Source organism: Zootoca vivipara, chromosome 12 (assembly GCF_963506605.1).
Source record: "Zootoca vivipara chromosome 12, rZooViv1.1, whole genome shotgun sequence".
NCBI lineage: Eukaryota > Metazoa > Chordata > Lepidosauria > Squamata > Lacertidae > Zootoca > Zootoca vivipara.
This window is the reverse complement of record NC_083287.1, coordinates 48,927,204-48,954,348: the sequence shown is the minus strand read 5'-3', so window position 1 is coordinate 48,954,348 and position 27,145 is coordinate 48,927,204. Positions and strand designations below refer to the sequence as shown.

The 27,145-nt window shown below is 42.2% G+C and overlaps 1 protein-coding gene across 8 annotated transcripts in view; it reads right to left on the bottom strand.

Moving 5' to 3' along the window:
• The window catches only part of KMT2C (lysine methyltransferase 2C), a 174,594-nt gene that overhangs the window by 16,561 nt on the left and 130,888 nt on the right, over positions 1 to 27,145 (bottom strand). For 7 of the 8 annotated variants that reach the window (XM_035129359.2, XM_035129372.2, XM_060280917.1 and 4 more), the window contains 16 exons: positions 27,105 to 27,137; positions 26,894 to 27,019; positions 23,661 to 23,799; positions 23,220 to 23,434; positions 22,878 to 22,951; positions 21,817 to 21,999; positions 18,564 to 20,678; positions 17,551 to 17,855; positions 14,615 to 16,401; positions 12,598 to 12,709; positions 12,130 to 12,208; positions 11,587 to 11,650; positions 10,150 to 10,382; positions 6,938 to 8,596; positions 3,744 to 3,959; positions 806 to 970 (listed from right to left, as the gene is read on the bottom strand). In XM_035129359.2, coding sequence (XP_034985250.2) covers positions 806 to 970; positions 3,744 to 3,959; positions 6,938 to 8,596; positions 10,150 to 10,382; positions 11,587 to 11,650; positions 12,130 to 12,208; positions 12,598 to 12,709; positions 14,615 to 16,401; positions 17,551 to 17,855; positions 18,564 to 20,678; positions 21,817 to 21,999; positions 22,878 to 22,951; positions 23,220 to 23,434; positions 23,661 to 23,799; positions 26,894 to 27,019; positions 27,105 to 27,137 — 7,505 coding nt within the window. The remainder of the gene's footprint in view (positions 1 to 805; positions 971 to 3,743; positions 3,960 to 6,937; positions 8,597 to 10,149; positions 10,383 to 11,586; positions 11,651 to 12,129; positions 12,209 to 12,597; positions 12,710 to 14,614; positions 16,402 to 17,550; positions 17,856 to 18,563; positions 20,679 to 21,816; positions 22,000 to 22,877; positions 22,952 to 23,219; positions 23,435 to 23,660; positions 23,800 to 26,893; positions 27,020 to 27,104; positions 27,138 to 27,145) is intronic. The other variant, XM_035129371.2, reaches the window with a different exon arrangement.

Below are 27,145 nucleotides of genomic sequence, written 5' to 3'. Positions count from 1 at the left end.
GGTAGAGCAGGCTTCCTCAAACTTGGCCCTCCAGATGTTTTGAGACTACAATTCTCATCATCCCTGACCACTGGTCCTGCTAGCTAGGGATCATAGGAGTTGTAGGCCAAAAACATCTGGAGGGCCGAATTTGAGGAAGCCTGTGGTAGAGTATCTGCTTTACATTTCAATTTCTGGCATCTCCTCTCTGGGAATGCCACCTGTCTGAAATCGTGGAGCACCATTGCCACTCAGTGTACAATGCTGAGCTAGATGGACCAATGGTCTGACTCAGCATAAGGCAGTTTTCTGTCTCTAGTAAATGGAGTGATGCATACGAGAAAGGAAGGACAGTCACTATCCTTCAAATTAAGCAGTCCTTTATGACTTCAAATTATTTTGTGTTTGCATTGCACTGGGAATTTTGTTAAAAAAGTAACTTTAAAGGTTAGGATTACAACTTTCACAACTGCATCAGTTTGGAAAGATAGTTATAGAATAAAAAATATTTACAGTGTGAGTAATGGGTCATATCCAATGCGGCAGCAGACTTCCACTTGTGCATCAGAGGTATGCCCCACCTCACCCCCACGGCTGCCAGTATGGGAGGGGAAATCCAGTTGCACAAGCAGAATTCTGATTTTGATATGCCTCACCACTTTCCAGTGAAGAAGAACAAAAATTAGGTTGGCAATGAGAGTGTAAGAAAAACTAAATCTTTTAAATCCAGCATGTTTCATGAAACACCATGGTATAACTACTGCTGGATCCCAATGTTTTGTTTCATATAGAACATTTGGAGAATCTATGTAGAAAAAAAATACACCTTGTAGATTAGCTGAGAATAGTAATCTGATACCCCGTCAAGCGTTGCACTACCAAAGCTTCCCAAAAGGCGATTTCCACTATTCATATGGCCACTGCCATAAGGAAGAAAGTGGGCAAAACTCACTCCAATTATCGGCTCCATTAGAGGCAGCAAAGAGAGTTGCTGTAGGAAAAGATGAGTTGCAATTATTTCTCAATGGCAATATGCAATAATGAACTGTAAATTTCCACTCAATTACACTAAGATGACTGTAACCATTAGAAGCCCAAGGTTTTTAAAAACTCATTTATTGAACACTAGCCTTGAGGTTAGTCCTTCAAGTACTTTACATAAAGGACTTCAGACAGAATCACAGAAATGTAGAGTTGGAAGGAACTCAAAGGTCTCCTAGTCCAATCTCCTGCAATACAGGAATCACAGCTAAAAGAATCCCTGCCCTGCTAGACTGCCATCCAACCTCTATTTAAAAAGCCTCCGATGAAGGAGAGTCCACCACCTTCCGTTCCATGGTTGAACAGAGTTCTTCCTAATGCTTAGTCAGAACCTCTTTTCTTGTAATTTGAATATTAATATATTTATTTATTTATTTATTTATTTATTTATTTATTTATATTCATACATACATACATACATACATACATACATACATACATACCCCACCCATCTGGCTGGGTTTCCCCAGCCACTCTGGGAGGCTCCCAACCGAATATTAAAAACACAGTAGAGCATTAAACATTAAAAACTTCCCTAAACAGGGCTGCCTTCAGATACTGCAGTTGCTTATTGCCTTGACATCTGATGGGAGGGTGTTTCACAGGGCAGGCGCTACTACTGAGAAGACCCTCTGCCTGGTTCCCTGCAACCTCACTTCTTGCAGCGAGGGAACTGCCAGAAGGCTCTCACTGCTGGACCTTAGTGTCCGAGTTAAACAATGGGGGTGGAGACGCTCCTTCAGGTATATAGGACCAAGGCAGTTTAGGGCTTTAAAGGTCAGCACCAACACTTTGAATTGTGCTCAGAAATGTACTGGGAGCCAATGCTGATCTCTCAGGACTGGTGTTATATGGTCTCGGCGGCCATTCCCAGTCACCAGTATGGCTGCCGCATTCCGGATTAATTGCAGTTTCCGAGTCACCTTCAAAGGTAGCACCATGTAGTCCAAGAATTGATTTGTCTCCTACCCTTCAAAGGAGAAGAAAAGAAGCTTGCTCCATCTTCCCTGTGACAGCCCTTCTGATATCTCCTTTTAAATTCCCCCAAGCTAAATATACCTGTCAGGGGACCTTCCTACAGGGAACCTCCCCCCCCTCTTGCTGACCAGCACTTCGCCCAGTGAGAGCAGCAGCAGCGGGTCAGGTGAGGGGCATCAGGAAGTTAGCGGAATGGAGGTGTTGGGGCTCAGTGATGTTGGAGAGCCCTTGCACCGCCTTGACCAAGAGGTGGAGGGGAACAGGCAGCCCCTTCCGGCACCCGAATTAAGGCGCGCCACTAAACGTGAGGTCGGGAGGAGGCATTTCAGGGTGCCCAAACTCTTATGCTGGTCACACAACAGGAAATGTCCACTCCTGGATTCTGCGAGTGACTGAGAGGTCATGTTTTCTGCTATCTCTGCACTGTAAATACTATGCACAATAAAACTCTTAAAGACAGAGCGGACTTGGGCGTCTTTACTCAACAGTAGCCGCAACAACACCATTACAGCACCCAACTCCTTCAACTGTTCATCATAGGGCTTGGTTCCCAGATCCTTGATAATTTTGGTTGTCCTCTTCTGCACACATTCCAGATTGTCAATATGCTCCTTAAATTGTGGCGCCCAGAACTGGGGGGGGGGGCTGACCATGGCAGAATAGAGTGATGCTACGACCTCCCTTGATCTGGACACTATACTTCTGAATTGCTTTAGCTTTTTTGCTGCTGCATCACACTGCTGACTCATGTTAAAGTATGGAATTACATCCTTTTATGCACATGCACTCTTCCTGTAAGGTAAGCAGGCTTTACCAATACATTTTTACTCACAGACTTTGCTCTCAAATAAAATAAACTAACACCATCAGGACAGTGGTTCTCTAACCATGGAGCAGTGCAACTGTTTCCCAACCTTCTATCTTAATGATAAATGAACAACACACACACACTGTTTTAAAAGCTTATTGCGTACAATTAAAAAAAGATGTTTTCATGATGATTTGGAAAGTTGCAATAGTTCTGCCTCTTCTGTCTCACCTCCAAGCCTTATTATTTTTACCTACCTTCCAACATACACTTTCTTCGTCTTTTATGCATTAGCCCTATGCCTTTACCAAGTGTCTTTCACTTTGCCATTTCTCAGTCTCTTTGCTTTCTTCTCCATGATCCTGGCTGCATTCTTTAATCAACACTCCCAACAACTGTGAAAATTCACCCTAACTCTGCTCAGTTGGATGAGTTATCTGAAATCAACTAACATGAGCTGCCTGGTTTTTGATACATGAAGCCCCCTTTGGGGGGGGGGGTTCTTTTTGAGGAAGAGACACCTATGTGGGCATGGTGGCATCAAAGCTGTGCTGACTCACTCATTTAGAGACAATAAAAATATATGCTCTCACATTCCCTCAGAGTCTTTTATGCTTCTGGGGCTTCTAGACATCATTCTGAAATATGACATGAAAGTACACATGGAGACCCTATGCATAGGCAATCCCTAAAACACTGACATTATGTTGCAGGGGGCAACAAGTCAAATATGTCAGCACCATCATGCATCACAATAAATGTAGATGTGGATTGTAGGCAAATGTTAAGTGCACTTAAAAATGAAAATACATGTATTTCTAGGTTATCAACTACTGTGAATAAACAAGCATGCTAAACATTATAGTGCTGGATGTGACCACCTTGCTCAGTATAATATATTTTCAGTTTTTAAGTTCTTTACCCCTTCAGTGCTCACCTGTTTTAACTGCATAAATGTTTCAGTGTTAGGATAAATAGCATGCTTTTCCTCTTCCTCTTTTTTCCTCTTCTTAGATCGAGGTGCTGCCTTCTCACCCGCCTTCTGAGTTCGTTTGTTTCGTTGTTGTTTTTTCATTTCATGTCCTAAATCTGCTCTCTGAAGCTGGCTGTTACCACATCCAAATGTACCCTGCAATGGATTCCCTAATGATTGCTTATGGGGGGGCGGGAGGGAAATGATAAAGATATATCAGTTCAAATCACTTAGTTTAACATTTTGTTTTGTATTCGTATAAAGCAACATATAATGCTACTATACATTTGGCATTACTTTATTAATTTATTACCTATAACAAGCAAAACACCCACCAAATGGTAAGAACACGACTATGAAGATGAGCATGGAGGCAAGCGCGTCTTTTCTCCCCTATTCCAAGGAGGTTTTGCTCAGCCTTGTCTCTAAAATCCCAAGCTTTCACCATATCTTTAACACTGTCTGCTGCCTCACCTGCCCCCTTCCCTTATGCTTTGTCACCTCAGTTACTCCCTTTAAACACTGCCTTCCTTCCTCATCTCCTGGGCCCCAAGCTGATATTGCTACACCTTTCATTACTTTAGCTCCTGCTTACTCTAAAGTGACTTTCCAAACCACCTGTATTTTTCTGCCTCCATATATCTTTGCTATCTCCTCAGCACTCTTTAATCAGGTACCCAGCCTGCTTCCCTTCAGCCTTCAAAAAGGGGTCTGATATGAGGAAAGGGAGAGGACTGATCTATTGGATGCCAGTGTCGCACAATCACTTAAATCTGCATACAGTACTCATATAGCCTTGCTGTAGCTCTGCTTACAGAAGTTCCTAGTAGGAATACTGGTGGGGGTCTTCGTCCCAGGTGCAAGGTTACAGGCTCCTGAAACATAGCTTATCAATTCCAGATCTCCCTTTCCTTTTGTCAATACCCATCCTACCCTGGCTCTTAAAATAGCAGTACATGTACTGAAGGAGAAGGTGGACAGAGACTCACAAATGTTGCAGATATTTTTCTTTCTTATTTTATGTATAGGTTTGAATGCTTTTTTGTTACTGCCCAACTTTATATGATAAATATATGGAAAGCATGCCGAAATCATAACTCTTTGAGGTACAGATGCCCCCCTCACTAAACAAGCTAAACAAAAATAAAAAAGGAAGCAGTACAATTACCAGTGACATTAATGATTTTAGGAGGGTGAAGAGAATCAGAAGTTTAGAAGTATATAATTGCACCCATGCTAGAGAAGTGCCACCCTTTCTATGTGATTCCTTCCTGCCCTAGTATTTTTGCTAACGTTTTGCTTAACAATGCCCAGAGTCTCTTGACAGGCTACAATAATGACAAAGCATACACACCTAATGAAATCAGAACTCCAGCATTCTACAGTAATATTTCACAGACACAAATAAGCTCTCTGATCTTAGATTCCAATAATGTCAAACCAAGAATCACTGTTATTAAAAATTATAGCTTTTAAGTTCTAATACAAAAGCCATTTTTAAATTATCAGTATAATTTATTGGGATCCAGGTGGCGCTGTGGTTTAACCACTGAGCCTAGGGCTTGCTGATCAGAAGGTCGGCGGTTCGAATCCCTGTGACGGGGTGAGCTCCCGTTGCTCGGTCCCAGCTCCTGCCAACCTAGCAGTTCGAAAGCACGTCAAAATGCAAGTAGATAAATAGGAACCGCTACAGCGGGAAGGTAAACGGCGTTTCCATGTGCTGCTCTGGTTTGCCAGAAGCGGCTTTGTCATGGTGGCCACATGACCTGGAAGCTATACGCCGGCTCCCTCGGCCAATAATGCGAGATGAGCGCGCAACCCCAGATTCGGTCACGACTGGACCTAATGGTCAGGGGTCCCTTTACCTTTACTCTTTATAAATTATTTACATACAAGCAGAGTGCTAATGACAGCAAAACCTTCCAAGCACTGGCTTTATCCAGTTTTCAAGAATATTGAGCAATTATCAGTTCACAACAGCAGGTTTACCTCTGGGAGGCGCAAGAGTTTATGAATGTACAAGAGTGACTCCCTGGAAGATATAGTTACAGGTAGGTAGCCGTGTTGGTCTGAGTCGAAGCAAAATAAAAAAATTCCTTCAGTAGCACCTTAAAGACCAACTAAGTTTATATTTTGGTATGAGCTTTCGTGTGCATGCACACTTCTTCAGATACCAACATATCCCTGGAAGATATGTTAGCTATGAATTACTAAATTGGCTGACAGAATATATTATTCAGTGTTCAGCATGACTATAGGTATTTTTTCTAAGGTGCAGAATATCTTCATCAATGAATATCACTAGTTTATTACTGTGCTCAAACTAACTTATTTTGAGTAAGTGTGTGACTCAAGTGCTAAAAAAAACTTTAAAGTCCAAAATACAATAACTTTTGCTGTTCCTTATCTAATATAAACAAATGACTGCTTTATTATAGTATCTGTTCAGGGACCATAATCCAGCACGTCAAAGGAAAACTGAGGTTTATAATTTCCCATACAATCTTAAACTTATCCTCACATCTAAACTGGATATTCACTAAAACAGTTGCTTGCGAGTAGCCCTGTATATTTGTCATGCTTAAAGGCTGGGATGCTGCAACTATGTATTCAAAGGCTGTGGAGCAGGGGTTAGCAACCTTTTTCAGCCGTAGGCTGGTTCACCGTCTCTCAGACCATGTGGTGGGCTGGACTATATATATATTTTTGGTGGTGTGTGTGTGGGGGAAATGAACGAATGCCTATGCCCCACAAATAACCCAGAGATGCATTTTAAATAAAAGCACACATTCTACTCATGTAAAAACATGCTGGTTCCCGAACCGTCCACAGGCCAGATTGAGAAGGCAATTGGGCCGCATCCGGCCCACGGGCCTTAGGTTGCCTCCCCCTGCTGTGGAGTTTGCCTTTGAATCATGTTTCTCCATTTCCTGCTTTACTTGATGACCTCTAGAGGGGGTGAAAGCCCATATACAGTACAGAACATTGTGAAGGAGGAACATGTTCAACCAATACTGCTTTTGGTTTTTTTTAAGGGCATATCCTTAGCGGCTGGGCTATTTTATAATAAAAACACAAATAAATTTACAATAAAAAACCAATGCTGCATCATTTCCAATACCCTCTAAGTTTGGATGTTAATAATAAAAATTGGTTACCATGCTGCCTTCCATCAGATCCCGTTTCCCCACGAATTTGCTCTCCTCAGCACTCTCTTCTGACTGTAAGCTGCTTTCTGCTTTGTGCTTGAAAAGAGAGGCAGATTTTTTGTTCTTAAGCAAGTGTTTGAGGAGTTCATTCCCTGATTCTCCTTTTGCTGCTGGAATGCTGTCAGGTTGTGCCTGATTCTGCAAAGAAGGGGAAGGCTGCACAGTAGCTTTCTCCTCTTCCACTTTAATGCCATTTTCATTCTCCATCTTAGGCTCAGATTCACTAGGGCATTGATCAGCGCTTGTCTTTTCCTGATTAATTTCCTGAATGCTCATAGAAGCCTCTGTCTTGTCCTTGTCTGTCTCCTGGTTCATGCCTGGCTGCTCAGGCAATATGTTTTGTGGCAAATCAGTACTGGAGAGCTGACTTTTCAATTCTAATGAAGACTGACTCTCTGCAGCATTTGGAGGTGATGAGCCTGGCAGCTCCTCTGCCTCGGATTCTCCTGGATGCTGTGGAAGTTCACCAGGCGTGCTAACTGTTGGGGTGGAGACAGCATCTGAAACAACTGGAGTTGGGGGTGCAGTTATATCTGAATGTGGGGTTGATGGGGTATTTACTGACTCAGCATCGTCCTCTTTCTTCTTCTTTCTGGTTCTTTTCTTTTTGCCCTTCTCCTCTGGAATGATATCAGAATACAACTGGATGAGAGACTGACTTGTTCCAGGAAAGTTTGTTCCATTGGGCATGGCATCCTGACCACAGGGGGGACCACTGCCAGTTCCAGGAGAAACTCCAGGCAGACCAGTGGCAAACTGAGGCCGAACCTGGTACTGTGAAAAGCTTCCACGCTTTACAGAATGGAAAGGGGGACTTCCATCTGGAATTGGGGGTGGATCGGATACAAAGGAAGAAGATCCCACTGGCTGCCGCTCACTACACTGCGGAAAGCTGGAAGGAGGTGGGGAGTTTAGAGGTCCTTGCTGCATAATGGGTCCCATCTGCTGCTGCTGTTGAGGCTGTGGAGACCGCATGAAATCACAAGGTAGGTCTGAATTGAAGAACGGTATTTGAGGCAAAGAAGTTCTGGCATTTAATTCTGATCCCATTGTACTGTGCTGCTCCATTTCAATTTTCTGCTGCAGAGCTCTCTGTCGATCCACCTCCTGCATAAGCTGAATTCGTTGCCTTTCCTGCTGCTCTCGCAAACGCTCCTTCCGCTCACGCTCTTGAAAGCTTTCACTAAATGGGTTGTTGTCATCGAACTCTACACGTGGTGGTGGCCCTGATTGCACATTTGAGCTAGGAGCTGACACAGAAGTGGGAGTAACAGGATTCACTGGCAACTGTGCCATTGGTGGCTGCATCCTTGGTACATTGTGTGGGATGTGTGCTGAAGCAGCACTGGGCGGTTGCCAGCCAGGCAAACCTGGCATTCTGGGTGGATTGGGTTGTCCAGGAACAACTATGGCATGCTGTTGATGCTGAAGCTGTTGAGATACCATTGGGAAACTCTGCTGACCCACTGCTGGTGGAGATCCTCCTGTGACCATTGCAGGCTGAGCAGGCATACCTGGCATCATTGCATGGGGTCCCATTCCACATTGTTGCTGTTTAATCCGATATTCTTCAATGAGTTCCGCATGCTCTTTCTGTTGCTTTCGTATCTACAATGTAAACATGTTATTAACTGATGACCCATAAAAGCACATTTTCTGTTTCTTAAGCTGGAGACCTCTGTGAAAAAACAAACCTTAATACATATAAGCAATGAAAAAATATTTAATAAAATACTGGGCACAACATTTTACAAACTTTCTTTACTTTTTTAAAAAATTAGTTAACTGATATTCATTTCTGTGATATATAAATTCACTCTTTTTCCTTATATTGTCTACATTTGAGCTGCAAAGAAAAGAATGACTGGCCCACCTGAAGGGTAGATTTCTTTCAGCTTAGCAGGGCTGGTATGTTGGGTTATGGCTCCACCTAACATACCATCCCTGCTAGCTGAAGGGAAACAGAACAACTGACCCACCTGAAGGGTAGATTTCCTGTGGTTTAGCAGGGATGATGTGTCAGGTGGAGCCGTCACCCGACATACAATCCCTGCTAGCTAAGGGGAAATACAGATTAATATGCTTTTCTCTATACCCATGTATTCGCCTTTACTTACTATCAATTGAGGCTAATGCTTCATGCCCGTGATAAAGTGAACTCTAGTCCATGAAACCTTATGCAACAATAAATTTGATTGTCTTTAACTCTGTTAATTTGGTATGTATTATACTATATTACATTAATGTAGCTCCACTCCCCCTGCCCCCTGCTCATGGGCAACTAGAAAATCAGGGTCCCAAAATGAGTAGGAGTCTCCACAAGTAAAGGAGGCTTCACTGCTAAAGATAGTTACCCTTGAACATGTGGAGGGCAATGGAGATGGGGAACAGAGTTATTATGCTTATTCATGCTCTCCCTATTGTGTGTGGTTATTTAAGCCCCATTATGAACACCTAAAGTGGGTTCAAGAAAACCCCTGAACTGCAGACCTGACTCTTCAGAAAGAGTGCAACTCCATTCAAAGCCAGTTAAAAACCACCATCCAGATCAATGTTATTATTTGTCAACAGTACCATCTTAGCTGGATTATGTTTCAGCTTGTTTCCCATTCCAGAACTTCCTGCAGACACCTGTTCAGGATTTCTACCACCTCCCTGGTAGTAAATGGGAATGCAAGGTAAAGCTGTGTGCTATGCTTTTCTCTATACCCATGTATTCATATTTACCTATTTACACTCATCCCAAATCTCTGGATAACCTCACTCACTGACTCCATGTGAATGTTAAAAAAGCACAGGGAAACAGAAGTCTTTCAGCAGCACCTGCTGGATCCGTCTCTCCAAATGGTTGCATTTGTTCTGTCTTCTCTGTGGCACAGGTCATGCACCTGGGCAGTCAATACCATTTTTGTCCCAAAATCAAGTCAAAGGTTAGACTGGACCAAATTTAAATTTTGGGAATACCACAACCTGCTCTAACCTGTTCAAATGATAGCTTTGACAGGGGACCATAATTCAGGAGTATGTGAAAATCTAAAAATACTTATGTGGCTCTGAATCGTATACTTTTGTTTCTTTATAAAAAATTGCTACCACCTCTTGCCATTTTTAAAATTGTTGCTATTGGAACAATTGCAATTTAGTTATTGATAAACTCTCACCTGTTCAAGCTGTTTTTGAACCATACTCTGCTGTTCAGTAACATGCTTAAGCTGCTCTGCATCTTCCTCTGGGAATTCTCGACCAGCTTTCTTTGCAGTGCGCTGTTTTGCAGATAGTGCCTTTTTTGATTTTCTGTGTGCTCCAATTTGTTCTTCAAGGAATTTCTGTTGCATCTGAAGAAGCTGCTGTGTTTCTTGTAGCCATTCTTCATATTGCTTTCTGTGTGAATCATCTAAGGATAAAACACAACAAATCAATTTTCTTACCATGGGTTTTGCAAACTTTCACAAATCTCATTTTCAAACTGATTTCAAAAAGAAGGGATTTCCGTTCATATCAACCCCCCGCCAAGTTTTAACACCTTTCTCTTTTTGTAATAGAGCAAAGCATCAACAAAATCTGGAGCATGCAAGCATGCACTAACATCTTTCAAGGCAGAATTTGAGGCCAATCTTTTTTTACACTAACCAAGGAATTGAACTGACAATGGGGCTACAAAATCCCCCCTTTAAAAAAATGAATGTCAGGTTAGTCATTATTACCCAAATATTATTATCATCTAAGCCAGACATCTCCAAACTTCGGCCCTCCAGATGTTTTGGACTACAATTCCCATCTTCCCCGACCACTGGTCCTGTTAGCTAGGGATCATGGGAGTTGTAGGCCAAAACATCTGGAGGGCTGCAGTTTGGGGATGCCTGATCTAAGCAATGCTAATTATTCTGAGATGTTTCTGCAACTGGTTTTTCCACATTTTATAAGTTCGGTAGTGTCAGGGGGACTCCCTACAGGGAGCCTCCCCACCGTCATCCTGACCAGCACTTCACCCAGCGAAAGAGGTAGCAGCAGGTCAGGCGGGGGAATGAGGAGGAGAGTGGAATGGAGGGAAGGCTCAGTGAGGCATCAGAGCCCTTGCACCGCCCAAGCCAGCTAGTGGAGGAAGGGAGGCTCAGCGATGTATCAGAGCCCCTGCACTGCCCTAGCCAACAGGTGGAAGAGGGAGCGCAGCCGCTTCCGGCACCCAAATTGAGGCGCGCACCCAAACACAGGTTTAGGGGCCGGCGTTTCGGGATCCCCAAGCTATTATGCTGGCCCCAAAGCAGAAGGGTGCCATTGCCGGATTCTGCGAGTGACTAGGAGGTCATGTTTTCTGCTATCTCTGCACTGTAAATAGTATGCACAATAAAACCTTAAAAGACAGATCGGACTGGAGCGTCTTTACTCGAGAGTAGCCGCAACAATCCCCTGACAGGTAGATTGTCACATTTCAAAAGCTTATTATGCACTGGGTCAGAATATTTCAGTTAATTATGTCATAATTCAATTATTGTCTTTGAATGGGCTTGTAAATAAGCTGTGTGTATTCTGAAATATAGTATGTGCCCATGGAGTTGGCTTCAAAGTCTAATATCCGTTTATGAGAGTTATATACTTACTTACAAAACCAGGACCAAAATTTGGAGGGTTAGGCCTAGACATCTGCGGTGTTAGGTTTCCATCCTTGAAAGGGAGGGGGGTGGAGAAACAGAGTGTGTTAAACAAAATTCTGTTTTACAGTTGCTCTTATGCTGTGAGGAATGGGGATCTGTGCACAAGAAACAGATTTCTGCACTCAGGCTACATTCAACACGTGGTCAAGAGGCTGCTGCTACTGGGTTTGGGTTATAGGTTGTGGCATAGTTATGGATCCAGTCCAGAAAACATCCTGCTTCCCTTGTGGGATGATGAGCTCCTCTGACAAAGAGATGATCATTGCAATAAGGTGTAACAGTGCAACTCACCTGCTCATCTCAGGTAAGGACAACAATTCAAATGTCTAGGGTTTCAGGCCAGAGACTTACTTAACTCATGAAAACATTAGTGGCTGTGGATATGGATGCAGGTTTGTCTAAATGCTCTATCCATTATAGCACATCAGCTTTTAGACCACAATTCCACTTACGAAAATCTGCTTTATTTCAAATTTCAGGAAACATTACCTGTGTGATTGCTTGCTGAACAAGATTCTGGCTTTCACCGCTTGGTACTCCTGGCACTGCTTGACCCATAAAGGCAAATCTAGTAATGGGTAAATAAAATCACATTTTGGATTTGTTTTACAGCTAAAATTAATGAAGTGTTAATAATATGAGATTGTGATATAAACTAATCTCAGAAGGGAAACAGTGTGCTCCTGGGCATGCACAGTCTGCTGCTTCACATTCCCAGCCCCTGCCCTTTTCTGCATACCACAGAGTTATTGCTATGTGCAGAGGAATACAGCTGTTTGTGTGCATGACATGAATCACAAAGTAGGAAATTAATGATTAATGGTAAAATTAATGCTAAAATTTACTTTGCTAATCTCCCAAGAAAGGTAACAGCTATCAGAATAACCTGAAATTTCAGTGAGCAGAAACTCATGCTGATATCTAAGAGAAGCCAAAATATTCACAATCTTTGCCTACCTGTTCATGACCATTTGTGGCATGCCCATATTGTTCTGTGCCATTACTTTATTGATCCCTTTCAGAGCCACCATTTTCGCTTTCATTATAGGATCAGTGATTGCATCAAAATCTATGAAACCAGAAATTAAGAAGAATAAGTATTTATTATATAAAACAGCCAGTGTGAATAAGCATATCATTTGTTCACCACTGCTAACCTGTTTAGGCCTATTTTTAAAAGTTTCATAATTATGACAGAAAAACTTGGTCCATTGATGTTTTAATTATTATTAAAGACAATTTACTGTGGTTACTATAAGTGTTTTAGAAATTCACACTTAATAATTGGTTCAAACTACATTAAGACAGGGTGACTCTGATAGATTGATGCTAGAATGCTGATGGGCATCATAGGGAATGTTTCAGACAGAAGCAGTTCTCTTAGGTGCCATTTCCCCTCTTTATACTAGCCCTGAGCTAGTGCCAGCAGCATAATCCCTTGTTTGCAAGAGAAGTAACCATATTGCTGGAGGGAGAGAGGGAGGGATGCCTGGGACTGGACTGTGTAGATTGCCCACTCATGTACTGTATTTGCTTTGAGGTTTTTACTCTACTTGTCACCTTCATGACAGAGTCTATCCTCAAGTTCTGGTTACAGGTAGGTAGCCGTGTTGGTCTGGGTCGAAGTAAAATAAAAAAATTCCTTCAGTAGCACCTTAAAGACCAACTAAGTTTTTGTTTTGGTATGAGCTTTCGTGTGCATGCACACTTCTTCAGATACAGTGAACTAGAAGTCCCCAGGCACTTATGTAGAGAAGGGGTGGGGATGGGGAGGGGAGGGGGGATCACTCAGAAGGGTGGTGGAAGTGGGTGATTGACTGACTGATAGCTGTTGATGACCGAAAATGATGACCATTTGCAGTCGTTTTCGGTCATCAACAGCTATCAGTCAGTCAATCACCCACTTCCACCACCCTTCTGAGTGATCCCCCCTCCCCTCCCCATCCCCACCCCTTCTCTACATAAGTGCCTGGGGACTTCTATTTCACTGTATCTGAAGAAGTGTGCATGCACACGAAAGCTCATACCAAAACAAAAACTTAGTTGGTCTTTAAGGTGCTACTGAAGGAATTTTTTTATTTTACTTCTATCCTCAAGGATTTCCTCTTACTGGCTTGCTTCAACTGAGTAAGCTCACAATTTATACAAATTTCAATAAATTGAAGTGAGAGCTGGAATAGTGATCTCTCCCTTACTTACTTGCTAACGTGACATTCTTGGCCTTATGAGAATAGCAAAGGTATTTTTTTTGCCATTCTCACACCTCCAGAGCATGTTATACCCTGCTCTGGATCCAAAACAAATAATATACAATGACAATAAGAATATTAACATATTAACTGGAGTTTGGAAACAGAATATACCAGTGGGGGATGTGGTTGCAAGGAGTGGCAGAGTAACTGACCTGCACCTGCTTGCCCAATCCACTTAAACAGAAACACACACACACACACACACGAATGCATATTCAAATACAGAACATGAACAGAGTTTGGCAGAATGAAGAAGCATATTTGCTCTTCCCCTTGTGGAAGACACCTAATATGCTGCACCTTGTTCCAAATTATTCCCTTCACCTTTACTTCTCACTCAAATTCTCACTCAAATTCCTCCTTCCTAAACTAAGAGGGCCAGTAAAAATGGAATGGCAGCCCCCCCCCCCAATTCAAATGAAGTTGACAACATTGTTTCAGGCTAGACACCAGATGAAGATTTCAGCTTCTATAATACACGCTTTCAGCTGCTCAGCAAGCTATGTCAATTGGATTCCAAATACACACTCTCCCTGCAAGAACAGAAAACCTCTTGGGCCCATTCCAATTTCTATTTTCTTTTTTTCTACATACAGATTAAACAAATCAGAAAACACAATAGAGATAATAAATGTTACTGAATGGTGGACATTCCAAGTATTAATATATGGTTGTTGGTTTCTATCGCACTTAGCATTATCATAGAAAAAACAATAACATACCAATGTTGGGGAAAAATGGCTCTGAACGCTGGCGAATCATGGCTTGCATCTGTCGCTGCTGCTGCTGCTCTTGCCTTTCTTGATCCAAAAGATCTTGCAGCAGAAGAGGCTGTTCTTCTAGCAGAAGAGGCCTCTCTCGATTTTGCTGCTGGGCTAATGTTTGTGGAATCATCATTGGCTGTGGCCCAGGCATACCACTGGGGCCGGGTCGATTTACAACAGGCACAGTTTGATTACCAGGCTGCACTGTCCCAAAGCTATTAGCTGTCTGACCAGGAATGAAGGCTGGATTTACCGCTGTCCCTTGTGAGAAGTTATGGCTTATTTGTGGAACCATGTTCACATTAGGTACAGTATTTTCCATGCTTTGACCAGCAGATGTCATTAAAGTTTGTGGCATACTTGAAACAGGGTTGATTTGTGCTGCTGGCTGTGGATTAGGTGGAGAGCCCAGAGGCCTGACATCAGGGTTTTCTGAATTCTCATTAGCTAACAAACTTGTAAGAACAGGAGTGGATCCAGAGATATTGCAAGAACCTTGAGTTGATGTTGGAGCAGGGCCCGGAACAGTATCTGGGCTGGGCACAGTGATTTCCTCATTCATATTTGTTTTGCCAGCTAATTCCACATTATGGGGCATCACAGATGTTGCTTCTCCATCATGTAACTCTGTTTCAGCAATAAACTGAGTGCTGGAGGATGCCACACTTACATCTCTTTTTTCACTTTCAGATTTAGTTTCTTCTAATGTGTTTGGAGACATAACTTCTGTTTTAATTTCACTAACTTCAGCAGTTTTTTTCTGAGGAGACAATGCTGCAGGAGTGGCAGCTTTCTCATCCTGATGCTTTTGCTGAGTATCTTCTCCCTTGCATTGTATTTCATCTATGGGGACATTAAGATCTAGCTCCTCATTAAACATACCTTTTTTGTCACCCAAATCGAGGTCTGGATCAGTGTAGGCAATTATGTCAAATTCGCCTGATCTTAGAAGGTAATCAAGGTGACGATCATTAGTTTCAAGATTATCTAATGTGTCCAGTTCATCTCCTTTGCCGTCTTCTGGGTCTAGATTTAGATTTTCAAGGTCCTCGTCAACTAAATCTTTAACCTCAACACCATCAAGGTCCTTGACATCTAAATCTTTTACAGAGGAGTCATCAGGATCAAGCTTCTCTTCTAAACCATCAGTGGGTTGGTTGGGAATCTGTAAGTCACTTGCTGCCTCAATAGGTGGTGTTGTTGGCAAAGAACCTCCTGAAAAAGCATCATTAACTGGTGGATGACCTAAAGAACACATGACTAATACAGGTGGTTGGTTGGGATTCACTATAGCTTGCTGACCTGGCGGTAAATGCTCCAAACCCATTGCCACATGCAATGGATTGTTTAGGCTTTGAGAATTATGTCTTGTGGGCTCTAGGTGTCTTGGGCCTTGACAGTCCTGTCTAGGTACAAATCCTGTATGTTGTTGATGCTGGGGGACTGTGTTTGTAACAGCTGATGAGGAATTAAAAGGAAGTCTTGGCCTGCCTTCAGGTGCTCTGTGACAGAGCTCGATAAATGCCTGCCCCATGATGTTGTGCTGTTGAACCTGAATACCTTGTGGTGGGAAATGCTGTGAGAGTCCAATAGGGTTGCCCATTTGTGGCTTGTTAGGGAGTCTAGGCATGTCAATTGATCTTCTGAGTTGTGGTGGAACTCCAGCACGTTGCATTTGCTGGGGAGGCCCAAGGAAACGTTCTTGACATGGTGGAGGACCATGACCACCTCCAGAAAAACCAAATCTGGAAAAAAAATTGGTTGACTTAGATTGTAGAAAGTTTACACAACAAACCAATTTTGTGGGATGTTATATCTGTTGAATCAATTGAAGTGACACCTTTGCTAGCCAATTTAGATTCTGACTGGCTGTTACTGAAACAAATTATTGGACTAGATGGTCATTACGTCTAAAGTAGCAATACATGCTTATCTTCATATTATGATGAAATCCAGAACAGGTGTCAAAACAGAGTGGACTGGTTTAAATTAAGGCAATTTACATAACTATTGAAATAATCAGGAAAAACAAGTGAAAAAATCATATTTCAGGCTAATCCATGTATTATCTGGGCTAAACAAGCATTCTATTTATTTACTATGATAAAAAATACAAGTTTGCAATATATTATTTATAGTCTGCCCTTAAACCTACAGTCTCAATAGAGCCTCTTTATTGCCCAGAACATAACTTTGTTCCGTCATATCTTTTGCACTAAAGAATTTAAACCTACTTGTAGAACAATTTTGAAATTAAGGATACTAAGCAAGATCACTTACTTGAAGAGGTCACATATTTTTGCCCCTGCTTCAGTGTTTCTCACAGAAAAGCAAATGTTCAGCAGGTTCAATAAAATAACATGAGTGTAGCATTTAATGTGTTTGCAGCATCACATTCAGATATAATTTTAAACCGGAACATTTTTAAAGGGTCACTTAATATAACCAGCTGGGATGCAGGTGGCGCTGTGGGTTAAACCACAGAGCCTAGGGCTTGCCGATCAGAAGGTTGGTGGTGCGAATCCCCGAGACGGGGTGATTTCCCATTGCTTGGTCCCTGCTCCTGCCAACCTAGCAGTTCGAAAGCACATCAAAGTGCAAGTAGATAAATAGGTACCGCTCTGGCAGGAAGGTAAACGGTGTTTCCGTGCGCTGCTCTGGTTCGCCAGAAGCAGCTTAGTCATGTTGGCCACATGACCTGGAAGCTGTACGCCGGCTCCCTCGGCCAGTGAAGTGAGATGAGCACCGCAACCCGAGAGTCGTCCACGACTAGACCTAATGGTCAGGGGTCCCTTTACCTAATATAACCAACACTTAAAACATACAAAGAACCCACAAATTTATTAAACAATGACATATACTGTATTTTATGATGAAGTAATCAAGAAGTATACCTAATTCCATGAGGTCTCATTGCCATTCCACCCATATCTCCTGGAAATTGGGGTCTATTAAACTGCCCATCGATGGGAAAACCTGTGAACCTTAGTCCGCTGGGAGGGACAATGGCTGACCTAACATTCCCAGGATACGGAGGAGGAGGCCTGTTAAAAATCTGGTTCAGATTTTCTTGCTGCTGCCATGGTTGAGTAGATCCTGCATGAGGTGCTGTGGTAGGCTCTTGTGACATTTTCTCTTGACGGATTGCATTCTTCTTTTGTTGCTGCTGATGCAGAATAATCTCACGTAATTTCTGGCGCTGACAGGGAACAAAAACAATTCAGATCATTTATTTATTTCATTCTTATACCACCCTTCATCAGCAAGTGATCCCAGGACAGGTTATATACATAATGAAACATCAAAACAGATCAAACAGTAAATAAAACATTAGAAGAAAATAGAAAAAGCACCTAAGTAACACACATCTCCTTTCAGTATTAATACCACAAAATCAGTTCCCCTCTCCGCATCAGAAGCCTGAAGGAAGAGATGAGATTTTAGCTGGTGCTAAAAACACTAAACAATGTATGCACCATCCATTATCTCAAGGTGGAGATTATTCTACAATTGGGGTGTCACTACTGAAAAGATCCTATTTCATGTAACTGAGTACCCCTCAAGAGATGGGACAAGCAGAAGGGCCTCCCTGGAAGTTCTTAAAGCTGAGGAAGGAAAATAAAGGAATACATGTTCCTTCAGGTATCTGGGTTCTATGTTGTTCAGGGCTTTGTAGTCACCACTAAACCCCTGAAGTGGTTTCACTAGGATACAGACAGTGTTAAAGGCCTGATACTGATGATAAGACTACTGCCACAGAATACAAAATACCTGCATCTTATAGTAGAAAAGAAATGATTTATTGATACAACACAACCACAATGTTTCTAGAAGCTATTGATAGGTTCTATCAACTCTGGCATCTCATAGTTTTCACAAGCATGTTATTCAACAACAGTAAACTCACTTGTCTTATTTTTTCTGCATCTGCCTGAGACATTGTTGTCTGCGTATTTGTTGCTCCAGCTGTTGGTACTGGGCCAGGAGAAGCTTGGGGGAACTGTTTTCCCTGCAAGCTCATGGAAGAGTTTACAGATGAGCCCAAGTTCCCCTCTGATCCAGATCTTGGCTGATCTGAAACATCGTGGGGAAGCTGAGCAGTTCCAAAAGTTTCTGGCTGAGGTCTTGGAGTCATTGGAGGTTGATCATAAGGATCACAAGGTGGTGCTGTTGAAGCATGGCTAAAAGAATCTGTCACAGCAGGTCCCAACAGCTTTGGAGGCTGAGAACACGGATCTGATGGCCTTACAAATGTCCCAGGTAAGGTCCTGTTCTGTGATGCCTGCAGATAAGGATCACGATTTGACATTAGGGCTGGTCTACTGTAAGGTTCTGGAATTCCAGGCCTTGGTGTTGCTGGTGGTTGAGAATATGGATCACTACTAACCGGCCTTGGTGTACCTGGAGGTTGGGCATATGGATCAGAATGCCTTTGATTAGCTGAAACCTGAGCAAATAAGTCTCCAGTCTGTGCAGGTCTTGGTGTGAGTGGCTGATGCATGTATGGGTCAACAGCAGTGGGGCGAGGAGTACCCGGAGGCTGGGCGTAGGGGTCTGTGACAGGCCGAGGAGTACCTGGAGGCTGGGCGTAGGGGTCTGCAAGTGGCCGAGGAGTACCCGGAGGCTGGGCGTAGGGGTCTGCGACAGGTCGAGGAGTACCCGGAGGCTGGGCGTAGGGGTCTGCGACAGGCCGAGGAGTACCCGGAGGCTGGGCGTAGGGGTCTGCGACAGGCCGAGGAGTACCCGGAGGCTGGGCGTAGGGGTCTGCGACAGGCCGAGGAGTACCCGGAGGCTGGGCATAGGGGTCTGCGACAGGCCGAGGAGTACCTGGAGGCTGGGCGTAGGGGTCTGCGACAGGCCGAGGAGTACCCGGAGGCTGGGCGTAAGGGTCCTGAGCAACTGCCCTTGAAATAGTTCCAGATTGAGAAAAAGAATCACCCTGGTTTCGCACTACTCTTTGTGGGTGGGCAAAAGTCTCTTTTATTGCTGGATGCGGAGTCAGAGGAGGCTGACTATATGGATCATTAGATGGATTGTGTGAAAAGCTATCTACTGGCCTTGGTGTCAAAACAGGCCGTTCATAGGGGTCCACAGACATGCGCCGTGGGGTTGGTGGCATTGAAGCATACAGATCTTGTGGGGACTGAGTTGGGCGCATTGGAGTTTTAAATGGGCCAGGACTTCCCTCAACAGGAATGGGAGTCAATGGTGGACGTGCATATGAGTCAGCAGGAGACATCCGGGGCCTTTGAAATGCATCTGTCCTTGGAGGTGGTTTAGCAAAGGGGTCACTGTTTGCCACTGATAAAGATGCTTTCCCTGGTTGTTCTGCAATTAAAGGTGATCTTGATATCCCCAAAGGTTTGGAGAAAGGTTCTGTTCCCATTGTAGGCCTGGGTGTATCTGGAGCTTTTGCATAAGGGTCACTGTTGACTGGAGACAAAGAACATGAATCTCTGACAGGTGATGGTCTGCTCCCTGCTGATTCAGATGCCTGAGCTGGCCTGGATATGGGTGAAGGGGGTGGACAGATATCTACTGATGTAACAGAATTTATTCTGCCAAAGTTTTGAATTTGGTTAACAGGTGGTGGCCTAGGAGTTCCCACCATTTTTGCATAAGGGTCAACAGGAGAAGGTGGTCTGGTAGAGGAGCAAGGAGAAAATATCTGTTGTGGTGGTGCCTGGCAATGTGCATCTTGAACAGGCATTCTATTTGGTGTTGCAGGTGGAGGTGGGGCCTGTGGTTTTAAAAAAACATCAGAAGGTGTAGAAGTAGGGGTACCAGGAAGCTGTTTTGTATATAATGTCTGTTGTGCAGGAGACATACTTTCATTGCCAGTCTGAGGGGTTAAAGGACTTTGAATCCCACTACTAGGTGTGTCTGAACCTGACTGGTTCAAAAGCTGCTGTGACCCAAGTTGTTGTTGCAGTTGCTGCTGCTGCTGCTGCTCATTTTTCACTTGCTCAAGTTTCTGAGTTGCTTCAATTTTAGCTTGCTGTTTACTTTTCTGACGCATTTGCTGTTTTAGGAAAGGAAAAAAACCAGGTTGCATTATAACTATCAGGAAATTAAACAATAGTAAAAAAACTTATAAGCACATTGTAAGGTCATTTGAAAAGTTCCAACAAATCAATAATATGGGGCCAATTATTTCTAATATGTATATTATTTATGCAGGCTTCCAGATGACTAATAGCAAACATGCAGATCTCTCAGAATATATACTTAAATTTGAAGAAGAAAACAACATCTATTAAAAGATACAGGGGCACTGTATAACTTTCTTGGACATTCCATCCAAGGTGAAAGTACCAGAGGCTCCTGAACTTTATTTTTAAAGGTCCTATTCTGAGTTTCTTATGTAAAACAAAATTATCCCTATGGTGGCTTGGCACATGAGGTAACATAGCATGCAGCTCACAATACACTGGTCTACATATGCTGAATGCACTGACTATCAAAATGACATTTTATTTCACTAGTGGAGAAAAACCTGCTAACTTTCTTGTGAAACACCATGTGGAAATAATCCTCCAGGCATTTGTAATAGCTATGAGTAGCCTCTACAAATGCTCATGACTTGAGAATTACCTTCTACACATGTGGTGCCTCACCGAGAAGCTGAACTATGAAATGGCTTTGAGTTCTCCAAGCATTTGCAGTATGGTGGGACTTCTTAAACCAGGCATCCCCAAACTTTGGCCCTCCAGATGTTTTGGAGTACAATTCCCATCATCCCTGACCACTGGTCCTGCTAGCTAGGGATCATGGGAGTTGTAGGCCAAAACATCTGGAGGGCCAGAGTTTGGGGGTGCCTGTCTTAAACTTTCTAACCACAGGGCCAATTTGAGGGGCCTAAAACTTACTGAGGCCTACCAGTCTACAGAGAGAAGGTACAGGGATGGAGCTAGTCACAAAACGGTAGCAGATGGAGGAAAGTTTAATTTAAGCCCCACTTTTTGTCACTTTAAATTGAAAATTCTCAGTTAAGGTGTTAGGATTATGTAGATGTCACTTCAAAGGTTACCTGTACTTGCTGTACACAAAGTATATGATTAACTACTATTTCCTTTCCTAGCATCTGATGTTAATTAAGGGCAGCTCTTTCTACAGCTGTACTAGACAAAAGGGAGAATCAAAGACCAAATGCAACACACCTGTCTAAATTTCCACTCTTGCTCATGTTCTGATTCCCTCTGCTTTAATGGGTCCTTAAAGAGTTCAGTGTCGATACGAGAGCTTGGATCAATGCTATCCTGCTGCTGCTGCCTTTTCATGGAATCATTAGACATCTGCACTTTGTTGATCCGTAAGGCAGCTCTATTATCTCGGGCTTTTTGCTGCAAAACAAGCACACATGTAATTTTTTAGACTTGTTTTAGACTGATATTGAAAGTAATGCCATTCTTTATTACCAACACAAAACCCACAAATGCTTTACAGGGTTTGAATAAATTTCACATAGGAAATAAGAAACTAGGACACCCCCGGTTACATTTCCAGAAAGGTAGCCATGTTTGTTTGTTGTAGCAAAAACAAAGAGTCTTATGGTACCTGTGAACTACTAATCTTCCTGGACACACAAAATAAGGTTCATGCACCTATGTCATATCAAAGGTACAGTTACGGTAGCAAAACAAACAAACAAACAAACAAAACAAACAACACAACACACACATTGAAAACAGTACAAGAAAAAGAGTCCTATCCATGTGTTTTGCACCAACAGCAGCTTCATTATTTCATGAAACATATAAAGTGAATTGGGACAATATCCGAAATCAAGCTAACCACTGTAAGCACTAAACAGAGCAAATGGGAAATTAAAAAACCCCAACAGACATCACTTCAGTTAATAATATAATCAGTTTAACCATTTAAAAACAGCTATAGGAATTAATTTCCAGGTGATGTTCATGATATTTACTTTTCCAGAGGATCAAATCATGTCAGTTTTTTAAAAGTTTAGTATGCAAATTCAACACTAGGTTTTTAGAGATGCAAAAGAGCAGTCAGAAGAAAGCAGGCATGGCTCCAAATCCATAAAAAGTAAATTTACAAAACTAACTGAAATTCATGTATGTAAAATGCATGTTGCAGAAGCAGTGTGCTTTATAGCAGTTTTAAAACTTAAAATACTTATACTGTGGACTAATTAATGGAAATCAGAGACATAACCTTTTTTTCTGTTTCAACAAAAATGGAAAATACTTATTACCACATATGGAGCTCTTTCTTGTGAGCTTGCTTTCCTCCACAATTTAGCAATTTGCTTCACTCTTGTAGTCCAATCTGAGAATGCATAGGAGAAAAAGGAGTAAGATTTTGTTATTTTGCTTTGATTAGGAATATCATCAATGCATCAGTAAACAGTAAACATGAAACTGTTGCCTTTTTCAGAATTCAGAAAAGCTGAACTTTACGAAATAAGATTGGTGTCTAACAGATTTGTAATGCAAGGTTTAACTCAGTGGATTTCCTGTACTGGCAAAAGGTTGGATTAGGTAAGATTACTTTTAAGGTTCCTTCCAATTTTATGATTCTACAATTTATAACATACCTGGGAACTCCTCCTTTAGATTTGGAAAATTGATATTTGTGTACAAAACAGGTGCTACCGTTGCCATTTCACCAAGTGCTTCTTCCTTTTCCCACTTAAGAGTGCTTCTCTGCGCGTTAGACATGGTATCACCTTCACCATCCAGTGGTGTAGCAGACGGAACCCAAGAACTGGTGGGATCATTCATCACCGCATTAAATGCTGCATTCTTATCCCTGGCAAAGCAAAGCAAAATAGGGATTTGTTCATTTCAATATAGGAAATACATTATTCCAAAAACACACACAAATAGCAACACCTCAAAATTATTAATAATTTTGGTTACTCTAAAACCCCGGAAGAAGAGAAATCAGAGAGCCCAACTCATTAGCAACATGATAGGTTCAATCATTATAGCTATGCTGAAGTAGGGGAGATATCAAATTACTCAATTTGACTCACCTTGTGTCTGTGTATGGTGGCTGTGCTATTGTAGAAAAGGAGCCTATTCCTCCTCCCGGAACCAAAGTTGTATGAGGGAGATGGGGGCTTGGTCCAATCAGGCCATTTATAAGTGGAGCTCTTGAAAATGCATTCTCTCCTTTAAAGAAAAGTTGAGAACACAAATAATATTTATTTATAGTAATTTATTTACATACAGGCTTTTAGGGCATAGCCCATCCAAGGTGGCTCATAATACCATAAAGCACAAAAACTTTAACAATCTAAAATATCATAATTAAAAAACTGATTACTATCCAAAAGCCAATACTCTATGTCAGGAAAAATAAATGTAATAGTAGTACTTTGCATATGAAAAGCAAACTAAAACTCTGCTTCACTATTTCACAGTACAAAACTATTTGTACAAAACATTTGAAGGGACATTTTCTGCATACACTAAAACTCTGCTTCACTATTTCACAGTACAAAACTATTTGTACAAAACATTTGAAGGGACATTTTCTGCATACACCAAATATTAAACATTCAAAAATATTAGTTACAGGTAGGTAGCCATATTGGTCTGACGTAGTTGAAACACACACACAAAAATTCCTTCCAGCAGCACCTTAGAGACCAACTAAGTTTGTCATTGGTTTGAGCTTTTGTGTGCATGCACGTTACAACCACATCTGTTCCAACTCTACAGACAGAGACTCTCAACTAAGAGATCTACAGCAAACCTTTTTAGAACTAAAATATCCAGCCGATGAAGTTAAACAACAGATCAACAGAGCCAGACTGATACCCAGAGAGAACTTGCTGCAAGACAGACCCAAAAAAGAAAATAACAGAACACCACTAGTAATCACATACAGCTCCCAAGTTAAAACAGTACAACGCATCATCAGAGATCTACAACCTCTCCTAGACAATGACAGCTGTCTTTCTTAAGCTCTGGGAGGAAGACCTTTCATTGCCTACAGACAGCCACCCAATCTTAAACAACTTCTCACCCACAATAATACAACCACCAGACATAACATGGACACTGGTACCAGAGCCTGCAATAAACCCAGATGCCAACTTTGCTGCCACATACACCCAGACAACACCATCACTGGCCCCAACAACATCCAACATACCATCTCAGGACTATTTAATTGCTCATCTTCTAACATTGTGTATGCCATCAAATGCCAACAGTGCCCTTCAGCTCTCTATATTGGACAAACAGGCCAAACTCTACGCCAAAGGATAAATGGACATAAATCTGACATCAGGGATCACAAGACAGAGAAACCAGTAGGAGAACACTTCAATCTCCCAGGACATTCTATACAAGATCTCAAAGTAGCTGTCTTATTACAAAAAATTTCAGAAATAGACTGGAAGAAGTTGCTTCCTACAATAATAATAATAATAATAATAATAATAATAATAATAATAATAATAAATTTTTATTTATACCCCGCCCTCCCCAGTCAAAAACCGGGCTCAGGGCGGCTGACACCAACAGAACCACAATAAAACATAAAAACAATTAATTAAAATACAGATTAAAATACAGTATTAAAATTTAAAGTGCAGCCTCATTTCAAGTAGGCCATAAGTGGCTGACACCAACAGAACCACAATAAATCATAAAAACAATTAATTAAAATACAGATTAAAATACAGTATTAAAATTTAAAGTGCAGCCTCATTTCAAGTAGGCCATAAATCCAAGCCATGAGGGAGAAAAACACAGGGGTCAGGCTGAGTCTAACCCAAAGGCCAGGCGGAACAGCTCTGTCTTGCAGGCCCTGCGGAAAGATGACAAATCCCGCAGGGCCCTGGTCTCCTGGGAAAGAGCGTTCCACCAGGTTGGGGCCAGTACTGAAAAGGCCCTGGCTCTAGTAGAGGCCAATCTAGCCATCTTATGACTCGGGATCTCCAGAATATTATTATTTGTGGACCTTAAGGTCCTCCGCGGGGCATACCAGGAGAGGCGGTCCCGTAGGTACGAGGGTCCCAAGTCGCATAGGGCTTTAAAGGTCAAAACCAGCACCTTAAACCTGATCCTGTACTCCACCGGGAGCCAGTGCAGCTGGTAAAGCACTGGATGAATGTGATCCCGAATGTGATCCCACAAGATCTCAAAGTAGCTGTTTTATTACAAAAGAATTTCAGAAATAGACTGGAAGGAGAAGTTGCTGAACTGCAACTTATTACCAAGCTTAAAAACATGGAGAGACCTGGTCTGAATAAAGACATTGGATTCTTATCTCATTATACATGATAAAGCTATCTTTAGCCATCTCACCCCTTGCTTTTTCCTGTAAGACAAATTGCAGTCGTTAACAGTCAGTTATCACCCTTTCCCACCACCCTTCTGAGTAATACCCCTTCCCTCCCTCTCACTATATATAAGCATCTGGTGACTTCTGTTTCAGTGTATCTGAAGAAGTGTGCATGCACACGAAAGCTCATACCAATGACAAACTTAGTTGGTCTCTAAAGTGCTGCTGGAAGTTTTTTTTATTTTGTTTCAAAAATATTACTCTGTTTTGAAGACTTTGAAAGAAGATAACATGCAGGGACTAAACTCAAATAACTCTGCCTCTCACATCATGCTATTTTGCAGACTAAAGCCTTGTTTTGGCATTGTTTTCTGGGTTCTGGGATGCTGTACAGAAGACAATGTTTGGTTTCAGGAACATATAATAATCTATATTCCTTGGCTGGAGATAGGAGGAGCTGAAAAGATGCTGGCCAAGCATCCTTGGGTACAGGGGTGGGAACCAATGAAGTAGTAGGGGCAGGGAATCTGTCAAAGGCTGCCTTTCTTCAGGGAGAATTTGCCAGGAGCTGAGGGACTGTGGGGCAAGGAAGAGAAGAGACAAAAGTGGATGGAATTTGCAGCACTGCAGAATGTTCTCTCTGGCACCTTATCTTCCTCTTTCTAATTCTCTCTCACACATACACATACAACTTGGAAGAGAAAGAAAGAGTGGGCCTGCACTAACCAGAGGGTTGGATGCAGCCGCCAGGCCACAGGTTGCTCACTACTGTCCTAGGTAGATAGGAGATAGGCTGTATCAAAAGAAACATATCCACCCTTATAGGATAATTTTATTGATAAAAAAAATACAAAAACAATACTCTAGCTTCCAGTTTTCACAAGACTGAGTGACAATGGCTGAACTGCACATGAATTGCTAGCAGTTGCATTTTTATTTTTTATTTTACAAAAAAGATCATAAACAAACCTTGATTATGCAAATGCATTAGTTGAGGAGGTGGCGGTGGTGGGGGTTGTGGCAAAGGAGTTGATTGAGTAGCTGAAGGGCTCAGTACAGCAGTAAACAGGTCTTCAACATCCTTTCCTCCCAGCTCTGCAAAACACTGCATGTGAGTATATAAGGTATGATTGCATTTAGTAAGTTTCATAAAATGGTATTAAAAAGCAGGAGAACATACCTGGAATCTTGTACAGTTTGCCAAGAATTGCACCTGAACAA